The sequence below is a fragment of the Erythrolamprus reginae genome, chromosome 3, assembly GCF_031021105.1.
Source record: "Erythrolamprus reginae isolate rEryReg1 chromosome 3, rEryReg1.hap1, whole genome shotgun sequence".
Classification (NCBI taxonomy): Eukaryota; Metazoa; Chordata; class Lepidosauria; order Squamata; family Dipsadidae; genus Erythrolamprus; species Erythrolamprus reginae.
The window spans coordinates 77,681,830-77,697,801 of record NC_091952.1 but is presented as its reverse complement, the minus strand read 5'-3'; the positions used below and the strand labels follow the sequence as shown (position 1 = coordinate 77,697,801).

Genomic DNA, 15,972 nt, shown 5'->3' with positions numbered 1-15,972 from the left:
AGTATGATAGTAAAAATGGTTCATCATCGTTATGGTTTAGGGCTGCTTTGCTGCATCAGGGCCTGCAGAGCTCATCATTGTAAAATTGGTTATGAATTTTTCAATGTATCAGAGGGTACATAAAGATAATATAAGACCATCTGTCAGAAGATTTATTAATTTATTTATTAGATTTCTATGCCGCCCTTCTCGAAACGACTCAGATTGAAGCTCAACTGAAAATGGAAAATGACAATGACCCAGGGGTGGGCTGTTGGGGATCACAGGGGTTTGGGAGAACCTCCAGTTAAGATTCTGTGCAGTCCAGAGAACTCCCAAGTTCCACTTCTGGCTGGCCCTGCCCACCCTGCCCCTCCCAGGAGTTCTCACGCAGCCCATTTTTGGATGTAGGCAAGTGCAGGGCACTCGTAGAGTTTCGGAAGGATGAAAAGGGGACCTAGTGGAAGTTCGGAAAGGCCAGAAATGGGCCAGTTTCCAGCCTCTGGAGAGCCTTCGGAGCCTGGGGAGGCCGTTTTCGCCCTCCTGGAAGTTTAAGGAAAGTATCTGGAGCCCAGTGAGGGCAAAAACTGCCCCTCTGGTTTGGTGCAGGAGGTTGGCTAGGCCACGCCATCATGATCACACCCACCCAGCAACCAGGCAGAGAACCCTTGCTAACATTTTTGAAGCCCACACCTGCAATATCCCTAAATATTCCATTCAGTCCTTCAAGCATTGACTGACAAAAAATAATGGAGGGTAATGGAGGATTCTGGAATAGCTAAGTCCAAGCCCAGATCTAAATTACATCAGGATGCTATGGACTAATTTGACAAGAGCTGTGCATGCAAGAAACTACTTAAATCTTGCATTGTTGAAAAGATTTTGGATGGAAGAATGGGAAAAAAACACCTATTAGTTGCTGCCAGAGATTGTTAGACAATTATACGGTATGAAGTAGTTTCTGCTGAAAGGGACAATATAGACTCAAGAGTGTATCACTTTTTCTAGAGAAAAAATTATAAATCTTAATTGTTTTGATGAATAAATACTGTAATTGGAGAATCAGTTTTTTTCATATGTTTAAATTGAAGCTAGATTAAATAAATAATGCTAATAATTATCCTATAGTAGTGATGGCGAACCTATGGCACGGTGCCACAGGTGGCACGCAGAGTCATATCTGCTGGCACGCGAACTGTTGCCCTAGTTCAGCTCCAATGTGCATATGTATGCCAGCCAGCTGATTTTTGGCTCACCCAGAAGCTCTGGGAGGGTGTTTTTGGCTTCCAGAGAGCCTCTGGGGGATGGGGAAGGGCATTTTTACCCTCCTCTGGCTCCAGGGAAGCTTTTGGAGCCAGGGGAGGGTGAAACACGAGGGTACTGGGCCCACCAGAAGTTGTGAAACAAGCCATTTCTGGCCTCCAGACGGCCTCCGGGGAGGCAGGGAAGGCTGTTTTCGCCCTTCCCAGGCATTGAATTATGGGTATGGGCACTCACGCATATGCAGTAGCACATGCCCACGCTCTTTCGGCACTTTAGGGAAAAAAGGTTCTCTTATAGTAATGGATTCCTGCACTGAGCACATTAATTAATAAGTAATTCGTATGAATTTACAGAGAAATGTGCATCAAGTCTGTTTGCATAGAATACTCACTATTTACCTTTAAATTGGAACGAGCATACCTGCAAATACTTGGAGGAGGATAATAAAAGAAGAGTTTCTGCTTCCTATGTGTAATTACACCAAAGACTTCTAATTACCCATTATAAGAATCAAAATGCTGGAATAAGATGGGCCTTAACTGGCCAGCAGGACTTATTTTTTAAGTGTGTTATTTAAAGATTAGTCTCTTGGTTTGGAGAGTGATTGTTGCCTGGTTCATGCTTTATAGCACACTGGGTGGTTTGCAATTGTATTATTGCAACTACAGTGATACAAAACTAATGCAAACTGAAAGATTGAAATTGTAGAAAAGAAAGAGAAAGTAGGAAAGAAGAAAAAATTAAAATCTAGTAAAGAAAAAGAAATATATACAGAGATGACTTTCCCTTTATCTCAAGAAGTATAAACAATAACCTATAACCTTCTCTTAAAATACAACAAATATTATCTTCTACTCAAATCCCATCTCTTATTTATAAACAGATACCCATGCTTCACTTTGAAACTCTGTGATCGAGCTTGATTAATTGGCAATTGAAGCTTATAAATAAATGAGATCAGGCTTGATACATTGACACATAAAGCTTGAAAATTTATAATAATAATAATAACACATTTATTGTCATTGTCAAAAACAACGAATTGTCATTGGCAACGAAAGTCGTGTGACACCCAGAGACCAGTCCCACCATACATAAAATCAGAATAGGTAAATTTTAAAATAGAATAAAAAATAGAATAAAAAATAGAATAGATGTCCCACCCACTACAAATTCCCCACCCTGAACCACTCAACCATCTACATGACAAACCGAGTAATATTGTCCAACAGTTCACTGATGGTGACCCTTTAGTTCGTTGTTAAGTGTGAGTATACCTCTGGGATAAAAACTATTCAGGAAACGTGTGGTCCGAGTTCTAGTTGTTCTATATCTTCTGCCAGAAGGCAACAATTCAAAGAGATTGTAAGCAGACTGAGAAAGGTCTTTGAGAATAGTATGCACCTTCCTAGAACAGCGAGATGTGAAGATGTCATCCAGGGCGGGTAGCTGGAGCCCAATGATGTTCTGGGCAGTTTTAATAATTCTCTGTAGAGCTTTTTTGTTCGCTACAGAGCGAACACATTATGTAGAATGTGTAAGTCTTTAGCATCACAGGGTGTTAATATAAGGCAAGTGGCTGTTGGAACAGAGTTCTTTTCAGGTGGTCAGAGTAGAACATCTAACTACTTAACATCAGAGAGTGTTAATATAATACACTTTATAGAAAAAATAGTAATAATCTGATGGTCATTTTTCAAAATCCTTTATTAGAGAGCACCTAAAAGCCAAGAGAAACATACATGCCAAGTTTCAAGTTTGTAGGCTTTACAGTTCTTGAGATTTCGTGATGAGTGAATAGTGTTTGGCTTTTATGTATATAGATCCGTAAAAATCTCATCCCTTCAGTTCTGGTTCATTTAATAGCGGTAATATTTAGTCTTTTATAGCAGTGTTTCCCAACCTTGGCAACCTGAAGATATCTGGACTTCAACTCCCAGAATTCCCCAGCCAGCGTTTCGCTGGCTGGGGAATTCTGGGAGTTGAAGTCCAAATATCTTCAAGTTGCCAAGGTTGGGAAAAACTGCTTTGTAGCACACTCTGGATGGTTTGCAATGTAGAAGCTGGCTAATATTTAAATAGATGTCCACTAGGACTTCAGATGCCTCTTTCTGCTCAGCACTTTTCCAAGTGGGTAGTTGCAATTATCAAACTTTCTTACAAATTAGCAAATGAACCATTCCTCTCCTGTGACTAATTACATACAATAGGCAAGGATGGTGTACCCACCAAGAAATTCTGTAAATATTAGAAGTTTCCAAACATTCTCTGTGCAGGGGTATAGCTCATACATGTGAAGACCACTCCAAGAAATTTAGTTATTGGTAGGTATCTAGGAGGTTTTTCGTAATGCTTAAGCTCCTTTATTTAATGCCATGTTTTGGAGGCTTAACGCTCTACATATGTGAAAATAATATTACCAACCCATGTGCCATTCATAGTGAAAGATTCAAACAGCAAAGCCAAATGTGTTTCATCCATAAATTTTAGCAGCTGTTATGAATTCTGGTTGATTTGTTGCATGCCCACTTTGGATGGTCTTTTAAATATTGTATTCATTATAGGATATTATGGTTTATTTAATAAAGTTTTACAGAGTTTTTTTATGGCTTTATTGCAGTTTGAAGGATGTAACAAAGCATTTTCTCGGCTTGAAAATCTTAAGATCCACCTACGAAGTCATACGGGTGAGAAGCCTTATCTTTGTCAGCATCCTGGCTGCCAGAAAGCTTTCAGCAACTCTAGTGACCGGGCTAAGCATCAGCGAACACACCTGGATACTGTAAGCATGATGTTATTTTAAAAAATGCTCAGTGAAATACAGCTGTGATAGCAGGTCCTTCTCTGCAACCATCACAAGTTTCTTTTTAGTTGTTGCCATGATGGAAAAATAATGAAAATAAGGCCCATGGTATTCATTAATAGAAAATAGAACAAGTATTAGTAACAATCCATAGATAGCATAATGCACTATCTTAAGCAGTTTACAGAGTCAGCATATTGCCTCCAACAATTTGGGTCCTCATTTTACCGACCTAAGAAGGATGGAAGGTTGAGTCCACCTTGAGCTGGTCAGGAACGAAATCCTGGCTGTGGACAAAGTTAGCCTGCGTTACTGTACTCTAACCACTCTGTGCCACTACAGCTCATGGTTTTGCATGTTTTGGGGTTTATGTATATTGTTCTTCATTAACGTATGGTTGTAGATCAGGGTTGTCAAACTTGCAACAACACGTCATGTGACATATCCCAACTTTTCTCCCTTTGCTAAAATGGGGTGGGTGTGGCCAGTGCGTGATGCATCTGGCTCATGGGCTGCAATTTTGACACACCTATTCTCCGTACTGAAGGAGCGGGTCCAGCAGTCACATGGGTTGCTCATGTCCAATCCGGTGGAACTGAGCCTAGTATTAAAAAAGCTTGCCGGATCCGCCCCTTCCCCAGAATTCGCTCAGTTCGCATATCCTGCGGTTGTATTGTGATAGCTCGTTCAACATTCTAACACCTTCCCTTCGATCTTTCCTTCAAAAAGTAGTAAGATTTATTGTATTTATTTATTTACTTGCACTAATTGCGCCAGCCGTTTAAAAGAAAAAAAGACAAAAAGCGGCTCGGCTTTTTTCCTTGGGAGAAGTTGCGGTTTCGTTTTCCCCCGGCGGTTTTGCCGGTTACGATTCCTGCGGCCGCTTGTGGATTCTTCAAATCCTTTGGCCTGGAGGTCCTGGTGCAAGTATTTATCTATTGAATTATTGATTATTTATTGTATACAAATATTTAAGGGCTTAAGAAATACCTCCTGCGGAGTGAGACGCCTTCCAGTCTCCTGGACTTAGTCGATCGCTTTTCCTTTAAGAAATTCTACGGAGCGATTTTTTCGGCGCGAAGGCCTTCGCGCCCCTTTTTTTAAAAATCTAGGCCTCTCGTGTTGGCCTCCTGCCAGCCGCGTAGGCCTCAGTCCACCGCGTGGATCCCGGAGCGGGCCTTGGGGGTCCCAGGCTAAATTCTCCACCGGCTAAGCCTCCAACCAGAGTGCCTTGGTTTACTTAATTATAAAGTTTAGGGAGGCTGGCCCCGCTGGATTTGGGGGCACGAACTCTGGGTTTGCCCAGATTGTCCTCAAGTTTCAGCAGCTTCGAGGCCTCGAAGCAGGATCCATTCCTCTTGGGAAGTCCTTGAAATTCTTCTCCTTATTATTCAGTTATTGGCTCAGCCTTGTCTTCTGTTAATTGTCAGACTATGGCTACTTTTCCCAAGAGAGGCACAACTAAAGGTCCCAGAGAGGCCAGGCCTACAGGCGATGAGATTACTAGTATCCCCCAGGCCTCTTCCTCCTCTTCTCCAGGGGCCCGCCCCTCGACCAAGGTCACCAGGGCCGAGAAGAGAAGGGACCTAGCCCTACAAAAAATCCATGACAAATCAGCAAAACGTTTGAAAGTGCAGGCCCAAGTAATCAGTAGTCAAGACCCACCAGAGGCCTCTAGTCTGCCTCCTTCTGGGGTCCCTGTGTTATCTCTGGATGAGCCAAACCTAGACAGACCCCAACCTAACCTATGGGGCATAGGTCCAGAGGAACCAGATACTATTGAAGATTCCCTCCAGCCAGGATCCTCCCAGGCCTTTAGGGATTCTTCTGCCATTTCTGCTGATATTTCCAGTTTACCTCCTGAGTTCCAATCTATTTTTGCTGTGTTGTCCAAAGCCATTGATGCCAAACTCTCCACCATCAATGAGCTTCCCTTACCTCTTCCTCCTTCTCGTCCCTCCCGCCCTTTGGGTTCCTCCCCAGCGGTCAGGGCTCCTATTCAGGATGATTCAGAATCCTCCCAGGATGAATATGAGGATGTAGAGGAGGATGAGGACCCTTTCCAGGGATTATCAGATGACGAGGAATCCCAAATAAAGGTCCCTCCTCCAATTACTATTTTTCCTTCTCAATTATTCAAATCTCTCCTCCTCAAAGCTAGAATTTCTACGGGATTAGCGGCTCAGGAGAAACAAGCCTCCACTTCCACTGATCCCCCGGAGGAGAATTTACCTTACTTCACAGAGGAACAGGAGGATAACGAGGTAATTCCTATGCCTAAATTGTTTAAAGATGCCTTACTCAAACAGTGGGATTTTCCAGCCTCTGGCCTTAATCCCTCCACCAAGGACAGAAAGTTGTATAAACTCTCCTCTTCCTATGAAGAGCTTCTATCCTTTCCCAAACCAGATGAACCTGTCAAGATTCTTCACTCGGCAGCGGCTGTGCCAGGCGAGGCGGAGGAAGTCCTCCGCCCAGAGGACAAGCGCATCGAGCAAATGCTCAAAAGAGGATTCACCGCTGATTCCTGGGCCATTAAAAGTTCTGCAGCGGCCTCCTTTTTCTCCAGAGCCATGCTGCTGTGGCTTCGCCAACTTCAACAGCACATTCCTCCCGATGACTTGAGAGGTCAACAAGACTTCAACAAGGTCTTTGCAGCTGCCCAGTACGTGGCTGATGCCACCTTGCAATCTACTAGATTTTCTGCTAAGTCTATTGCAGCTTCTACAACGGCAAGAAGACTCCTATGGATTCGCCCTTGGCAAGCGGGAGTTCGCCAAAAGTGGCAGTTATCCCAGGGCCCCTTAAAGCGCGACCTTCTCTTCGGTGATCTTCTGGATCCACTCCTCACGGAGACCACGGACAAGAAGAAGGTTTTGGGTCCAACCACGAAAAAGGCTACCAAAACGCAGTCCTTTCGTCGCCCAGGGCGCCAGCAAGATCAAGCGGCTTCCTATCAGAGATCTCCAGGTCAGTATTCCCCCCGCTTTCGTTCCCAAGGTAGGAACTCCAGGGGTAGAGGGTTTCGCTTCCAAAGGGGAGCTTCCTCTAACAGGGCTTCAAAAAAACCTAGATGGTAATCTTACCTCCATTCCCATAGGGGGTCGCCTAGCTCATTTCGCCTCTAATTGGCGTCTCACCTCCAAGGACCCTTGGGTCATTGACACAGTTCAAACAGGCCTTCTTTTAGAATTTATTTCTCCTCCCCCTAAACGTTTTATTTCCTGCCCTTCTCCCAGGTCATCCTCAGATTGTAACCGTATGGAGGAGGCCATTTCTCATCTATTGTCCATCAGAGCCATTCAACCGGTCCCTTCCGGTCAGAAGGGTCTAGGTTTTTACTCCATCCTATTTATGGTTCCAAAGTCCTCCGGAGGTTGGAGAGCCATTTTGGATTTAAAGAGACTAAACCTATTCATCAAATATAGGAAGTTTAAGATGCACCCCTTGTCTTCTATTTTGGCCGCCATTCACTCGGGAGATTTCATGGTCTCCTTAGACCTCACTGAGGCCTACCTTCACATTCCTATAGCCAAATGCCACAGAAAATTTTTACGTTTTTCCTTTCAAGGCAGGCATTTCCAGTATAGGGCGATGCCATTTGGCCTTTCCTCGGCCCCTCGGGTCTTTACAAAGCTCTTGGGGTCCCTGGCGGCCTATATCCGGGCGTCTCCCATCCACATTTTATGTTATCTTGATGATATTTTGATTCATGGGAACTCCCTAGAGAGAGTGAAAACAGACCTTTCTGTCACCATGTCAGTCCTCCAGGACCATGGATTTTCCATCAACTTTGATAAAAGTCACCTCCAACCTTCCACATCCATTTCTCACCTGGGATCCATTATTGATTCAAAATCCTCCCAGGTTTTTCTCTCTCCCGAGAGAAAACTCAGTATAGTGGAGTTAATTTCTAACATTTTATCTAATTCTTCAGTATCCATAGTTACTCTATCTTCCCTTTTGGGGAAGATGGTGTCATGCATAGGCATCATTCCCTGGGCTCGCCTTCATGCTAGGGAACTCCAGTGGCTCCTGTTGCCTTTTCAGAGATCGGGGCACAGCAACTCAAATCGACGCATTGTCATCCCACTGAGTGTTCGCAGATCCTTCAAGTGGTGGAAGTCTCCGGCCATGGACAGAGGATCCCCGTTCAGGTGCCCGGATCAATTTGTCATCACCACAGATGCCAGTCTATCGGGATGGGGCGCCCACGCCCAGGGGATGATAGCCCAGGGCACGTGGTCCCCGGAGGAAGCTTCCAGGCCAATCAATTGGCTAGAGTTAAGAGCCGTTTCCCTGGCTCTGAAGCATTTCTCTCCTCGCATTCCCAACCGGCACGTTCTCATTCTCACCGACAACATTGCCACAAAAAGCCATATCTGCAGACAGGGGGGCACGAGATCCAAGGCTCTCATGAGGGAGGCCCTCAAGTTGGGCCTTTGGGCGGAAAAACATCTCCAGTCGCTCCTAGCCGATCACATCTCGGGGAGTCTCAACGTCCAGGCGGATTGGCTATCCCGAGCAACGATAGACCCAGGAGAGTGGAACCTCCATCAAGACCTGTTCCATCAAATCACTCTCAGATTCGGCCTACCAATTCTGGATCTCTTCGCGACCAATGCGAACGCCCAACTCCCTCGCTTCTATTCCAGATTTCCATCCCCGGGAGCGGAAGCAATCAATGCCCTCCGGAGTCCATGGCCTCCAGGCCTACTCTACGCATTTCCTCCAATTCCAATCCTCCCGGACGTGATTCACAAGGTCCTCACCGAGAGGGCCCGAGTAATCGTAATCGCCCCCCATTGGCCCCGCCGGCCCTGGTTCGCGGATCTCCAACAGCTGTCCGTCCAGGACCCTTGGCGACTCCCCGTTTCGGGGGATATGCTGCGGCAGGGGGCCTCTTTCCATCCAGACCCGGAGTGGTTCCACCTCACCGCCTGGCTGTTATCAGGAGAGATTTAGAACTGCGTGGTCATGACCCCGATTCAGTGGAGGTCATTTTAAAGGCCAGAAGGGGTTCGACCAATCGAATCTACGACCACACGTGGTCCAAGTTTCACCAGTGGTGTCTACAGGAAGGTCTCTCCCCTCTGTGCATCCCCATACACAGAATTATTTCCTTCCTGATGCAAGGCTTCCATAAAGGACTTTCCACCAGCACCCTCCGGCGTCATCTGGCAGCCATTTCATCTGTCCTAGGGGGCCCCCGCAGACAGCCTCTCCGATCCTTCCCTGAAGTTCAGGAATTCCTCAAGGGCATAGCCAACCTCAGACCTTCCAAGGTCCACAGGTATCCTTCCTGGGATTTGCCACGGGTTCTCCATTCCCTCACGCAGGCACCATACGAACCCCTAAAATCGGCGTCCCTCAGGTACCTATCCTTTAAGGTAGCATTCCTGGTGGCTATTACCTCTGCCCGACGCATTTCGGAGCTGGCTGCCCTCTCAATCAGGCAGGACCTTTGTCAATTCCATCAGGACAAGGTAGTCTTGCGACTGGACCCCACCTTCTTACCCAAGGTCAGTTCCATGTTCCACAGATCTCAGGATATTGTCCTACCTTCCTTCTGCCTCCAACGAGACCATCCCTTGGCAATTAGATGGCACACCCTGGATCTCACCAGAGCGCTGAGAATATATATCCAACGCACAGGACCCTTTCGGAGGTCAGAAGCACTTTTTGTAGCCTATCATCCCAGAGTCATGGGGGCCAAAGTGTCTTCTACAGTAATAGGCCGTTGGATCAGAGGGACTATATCTAAGGCCTATGAGTCGGCCTCCCTCTCAGTTCCAAGGAACATCACAGCGCATTCCACCAGGAGCGCAGCCACCTCGGCCGCTTGGGCGACTCAAGCCCCGTTGGAGGAGGTCTGCAAAGCAGCCACTTGGGCCTCGCCAAATTCCTTCATCAGGCACTACAAAATTGATTCTTACGCTTCAGCGGACGCTGCCTTCGGCAGAAGGGTACTCCAATCCGTTATCTCACACGATAGCAAGCTAATCCCACCCTAGGGACCATCTATTGGGTATGTCCCATGTGACTGCTGGACCCGCTCCTTCAGTACGGAGAATAGGCGTTGATTGCTTACCTGAACGCCTCTTCTCGTACGGTGAGCGGGTACAGCAGTCACTTCCCGCCCTTGTATGTGTCTTCTTTACCTTTCTATATCTTTCTTTCCTCTAACAATGAGAGTTGAACACTACAGAGCTTCACAACTGAGCCTAGTCTATGGATTCGCGAATTCTGGGGAAGGGGCGGATCCGGCAAGCTTTTTTAATACTAGGCTCAGTTCCACCGGATTGGACATGAGCAACCCATGTGACTGCTGTACCCGCTCACCGTACGAGAAGAGGCGTTCAGGTAAGCAATCAACGCCTATTCTAGATGGTTTAACATAATGTTAAGATTTTTAAATTTTATTCGTCTCAAAATATAATATACTAAAAACATACATCAGATAAGAGTCGGCCAAAATATATAAAATATTGGAGTGAAGAAATCTTAGATAATAGTGCTAGCACAAAACATTATAGCCAGTAATTATATATCAATGGTTGATTTCCTATTCTTTCCACTACAACTTCCAGCATTATTGATAATAGTGGTAGTGAATCCTGGAATTTTTACCCGTAACATCAGTAGAACATTTGGTTAAGGAAGATTATAATGTATCTACTACAGACAATCGCCCAGTATGCTTTTCTTCGATTTTGTCATGCAATTAATTTGTCTTCATCTGAATTAATATTTTACATAACTTTGGAAATCTTTCTCTGGAGACTTAAAATATTGCCTGTGTTTCAAACTAAAATGCATTTTGTTGCCCAAGATTATAAGTGAAAGCCTGCATGCATGATCCCCCATCGGCTGTCTTTTATAGGTTTTGGATGACAGTTCAAAATTGGTAGCCAAACACATCTGTATATCATCAGATGAAGAAAATTGGCCTCTAATTATATTTACTTCTTTTCTATGCTGCACCATTTTCTCATATAACCTACATTTCTATAAAGGTGTCATCTGAATGAATGAGTGAATAAATGAACGAATGAATGCAGTGTTCCCTACTTATTTCTTCCTTATTAGAAAATAGTGTGCAGAAACAAATTTGTATTTTTAGGACATTTCCTAGGTTCATCTAAAAACACTTTCCAAAATTAAAATAGACATTCTCAACCAATAGTCCTTTTTGTTTAAGTTCTTTTCATGTCTTACAGCAATATATGTGCCCCCCCCCTGATATTAGCACATGTATCCACCTACCGTTTGAATGCATTACTCCATCCTTTCTTATATCTTATAATAATGAAATGTTATTAATCCAAATAATCTACAGCATTTGCAAATAAAAAAAGAGAGATGAAAAGGAGATGTAAAGAGGTTTGTACATGGATTACAGCAGAATGTTCTATTAACTTTCTAAGACATTGGAGTATGGAAAATGACAATGTTACTGTACTGCCCAGGTCATGTTAGCCTCCACTATTGACCACTATGGTCAATCACCCACGAAAGCTAAGCAGACTCTTTAGTCTTCTTAGCTACTGCTCCACAGCTCACAAGTCCCCCCTTTGTCTTTTTGAAAGAGGTGAATATGTGGTTTAATGTTTGGCTGGGTGTTTATGTGGCAGAAACCTAGAGGTTAATTGATATTTACTTTTAAACTAGCTACACATTTCAGACAGTGCAGCATTAAGGAATGTGTAATGTACATTATGCCTTCCAAAAACAAACAAGCCACTCAGTCACATTTTCCAACCCAAGCACACTTACAATAACAATGTTTTATTTATTTGAAAATCAGCTTTAGGGATTTGAATTTGTAATTACTTCTGAAATGTGGCTCTTTTGAAACTTAATATGTCATATAGGATGCACTTTTTTGAAGTTTAATGGCTTGACATTAATACAAGTGGATGGGATGGGGAGGGGAGGAGAGGCAGATGTATCCCTCAAAGCAGTTTGAAGACTGTGTGATGTACACAGAAGCAAGTCCCTCCCTTTCCTTGTATCTTTTTGGATGGTCTTATTGCAAAGGTCTTCTTTAACTTTTCTATTCTGTTTTTGTCCTTCCTTTTCTTCCTTTGTTCGTACCGTTTATTCCATATTCTTCCTTCCTATCTGAAATACTTCTAATCAGCAAAAAGGTACAGTAATAATTTTAACTAACCTTTTATTACTAACTTATTTACTCTTACTGAACCTATTTTTACACCTTTTGCAGTATTTATAGTCTGCACAAGATAACATCCGTTTTTATCCTGTTAAATCTTCCCAGGGATTTTAGCTTCGTATCACACTAGCAGTTTTTGCTTTTGATTACTGAATATATAGTAAATGAGAATGCATCTTGCATGTTGATGTTAGTACTTCAAATGCACGTAACACAAAACTGGCAGTTCACGACAGTTTAAACTCCAATCCCCTTTATAAATGAGCTGTGTAACTGAATACTGTGTGACAGTGAGGTTGAAAAGGTTTGGACTAGTATGGATGGAATTTTTCTGGTCTAGCTTTCCCATCCTTAATAATGTGTCGCCGTTGCAGTGTAGAACGCTACCTGGTTAATTCCACTAAGGAATTATTTAATGGTTTCCATCATCCTTCCTCAAATTTCAGTTCTCTCTGTGTTCAGTAAATTGACTTTCATATACAAGTTTTTGGGTACATATCAGGTTAGCCTTTGGAGTCTCGAGCTGGTGAATGATCTTATTATTCCTTTGGAAATTTCCTGCTAGCACAAGAAGCAGGACTACTTATTCCTTTGGAGGTGCCTACAAAGAAAAGGGATTTATATGGACTGCTTATTTCTTACTGAATACATGTGGAATTGATTTCAGATTCCAAAGGCAGGTCAATCTGTCATTTATCTTCTCTGAAAGGAGAATCTGTAAATAATTACAAAGACCTGCTAGAATGTACTGGTTTGATTGAATAGCAGATTATTAGGTTAGATTTAGGTCTCAGGCTATCCTGAAACTGGATTACATGTACAATTTTTTTTTAAAAAGCAGTAAGCTGACTGATTTTTCAATATTGGCAATGCTATTAACCTTGTAATCCAAAATCATTTAATTTTGTCAGAAGCTTTCTGGGTGCCAGTGAAAAGATATTAAAACTATAGCAAAAAATGTTTTAAGATGATGTTCTATAATCATCCTAAAATTGGGTATGATATGATAGATTGGGATAACAGACATTGGAAAGCAATGATGAGGCCAGCATGTAAATAGAATAAAGAATAAATACCACAGAACAAGGCTCTATCTCTAATTTGTTTTACAGCCCCTTGGCTATGTTAGCTAGGGTTAAGTCCCAATCAACCGTAGAACTTCACATTATAATTGTAATAGATAATAAAAAATAAAATATGCATATAAGGTAGAAAGCAAGTTTCCTTTCAGAATTTGATTTTGTGAAATAAATTTTAGATTGAATTGCTTAAATACCAATTTATATCAGTATGAATACCTTTAAGGCTGTCAAGGTAATTTTTCACTTAGATTGAACACAATAGCCGATGAGCTGCTTTTTATATAGAAATATTGTTGCTATCTGGTAATTGCCCATAGAAACTCAAGATGCATGATCATGAAAACTTGATAAAATAACTACAGAATTGTATGTACAGTTTCTGAGTATTGGAGACAGTAGGGGTACTTCTTAAAAGGAATGATATAAATAATATATATAAAACATTTTTATCCAGTTGACTTTATTAAAAATTTATTAAACTCCCAAAGGTGTAAAGCATTTTGGTTAAACTGAGAATGAAGAGAATAAAAGAAAAGAAAATGTGACCTCTCTAGCAGGCCTGGATATAAATTTACCTGTTATGTATTATTCACCTGTAATTTGTAGTTTCACCCTGAACACACAGTTAAATGCAACAGCATATTTAAACATCACCAATGAATATTACAGTTTTTTTTGTTAATATAATAGTTCATATCTTATGAAGGATGTAATTCCCATGTTATCTATTTTTTCTTTTATTCCCCTCCATGCACTTATAGAAGCCGTACGCTTGCCAGATTCCTGGATGCTCTAAACGCTACACTGACCCAAGTTCCCTTAGAAAACACGTGAAGGCTCATTCTGTCAAGGAACAACAGGTGCGTAAAAAGGTAAGACTAGTATTCCAAAGATCATGAATTCCAAGAAACATATCTCAACGCTGAGCGGATATTGTTTATTTCCTTCAATGATTTCACTACAGGAATAGGATCCTAATTTATTTTCTTAAACTTATGGTGTTTGTCTTAAATTACACACTCTTTTGCTTGCAACTATTGGACATGATGACATTGTATTAAATTTAGGTCAATTGGTGAATTGATCTCTGATTAGACCCTCAATCTTGTCTATAAATAGTCCTTGATTTATGATTGGTAGTTGTAACAACTGTTCAAAGTTATAACAGGCTCAGAAAGTTTACTTTAGAGGCCATAATAAAATTATCACACCACACAATTGTATTTTGGATCACCAGTTGCCAAGAAGCTCACAATCATGGAAAGTAATCCTTAGAAATGATAATTGATAGTAGATTTTTAAAAATAAAAGGCAGTCAAAAAGTAATAAACAACAAGTTATTATTCAAATGTGAAACATTTCATTTTCAAGAATCCAGCAGGAAGGGAAAGTGGGTGAATTTTCTCAAAAGTAAAAAAGCCATAATCTGAGTGCCATGAGGGAAATGCCCTATGAGGCAAATAAAGCATTAAGAAAAATCACAAGGACAGATGTAGCCATGCAGTCAAAACCTTGCTACTTTGTACATGTATGAAATGAAATACAAAAGAAATGAGGGTTTCATATTGTAATTCCTTTCTTGAACAGTTTTATCAGGCAGATCTGCAGATGCCCTGGTTAGTACCAATATTTTCCTGAGCTGGACTTTCTGAGAAGAAAGGACATAGAAGTTGTGTAGGCTTCATGTTTTGAGGCAAACTTCCCCTTCCTCATGTTTTCAACCTGAAATGTCTTATTGCATGCGGTACAAGTTGTGCTTCAACACTGAACCTTTACTTCCTACTTTATTTGCCCTGAGTCTTCGGAGAGGGGCGGCATACAAATATTATTATTATTATTATTATTATTATTATTATTATTATTATTATTATTATTTCAATACAACACAGCAAATGAGATCACTATGCTGGATTTCGTATTTCATCACCAGTCGGGCGCTTCCCAAGCATTAGGACTAAGTGATGAAGCGGCAAATTATGTTTGCCGATCCCAGTAAAGTGGCCTTTTGCAATTGACAGATGGAGATTTTGTCAATTCCGATGGTTTTCAAATGTCCACTGAGATCCTTTGGCACTGCGCCCAGCGTGCCAAGTACCACTGGGACCACTTTCACTGGCTTATGCCAGAGTCGTTGCAGCTCAATTTTTAGATCTTCGTATTTCACTAATTTCTCTAGCTGGTTCTCCTCAATTCTGCTGTCCCCTAGGATTGCGATGTCGATGATCTATACTTTCTTTTTCCCCACAATCAGGATGTCTGGTGTGTTATGCTTCAGAATTCGGTCAGTCTGAAGTCGGAAGTCCCACAGTAGTTTTGCTTGCTCATTTTCGACCACTTTTTCGGGCTTATGATCCCACCAGTTCTTTGCCACTGGGAAATGGTAGTTCTGGCACAAGTTCCAGTGGATGGGTAGGCCTTGTCGTGGTAGTGGGACTTGTGTGCTTCAATGAAGCTGAGAGCTGTGCCGGTGGTAGTGTAAACTACTGGCAGGTCTAACCTTGCCGGAGTGGTCAAAGCAGAGGAGCCAGACTAAACGTACCTAACCCATTTAAACTAATGGAGAGACAAAACAAAAAGAAGTCCATACTGGCTCGATTGTCGCGGTTGCTGCTGTGGAACCTGGGCAGCCATCGACAAATGAGCTACAGGAACAAAACAAACTAAGCTTA

The 15,972-nt window shown here is 42.4% G+C and overlaps 1 protein-coding gene across 5 annotated transcripts in view; it reads left to right on the top strand.

The window, feature by feature from the left end:
• Nucleotides 1-15,972, top strand: part of GLIS1 (GLIS family zinc finger 1) — a 260,750-nt gene that overhangs the window by 196,895 nt on the left and 47,883 nt on the right. For 4 of the 5 annotated variants that reach the window (XM_070745920.1, XM_070745924.1, XM_070745921.1 and 1 more), the window contains 2 exons: nt 3,863-4,024; nt 14,065-14,175. In XM_070745920.1, coding sequence (XP_070602021.1) covers nt 3,863-4,024; nt 14,065-14,175 — 273 coding nt within the window. The remainder of the gene's footprint in view (nt 1-3,862; nt 4,025-14,064; nt 14,176-15,972) is intronic. The other variant, XM_070745925.1, reaches the window with a different exon arrangement.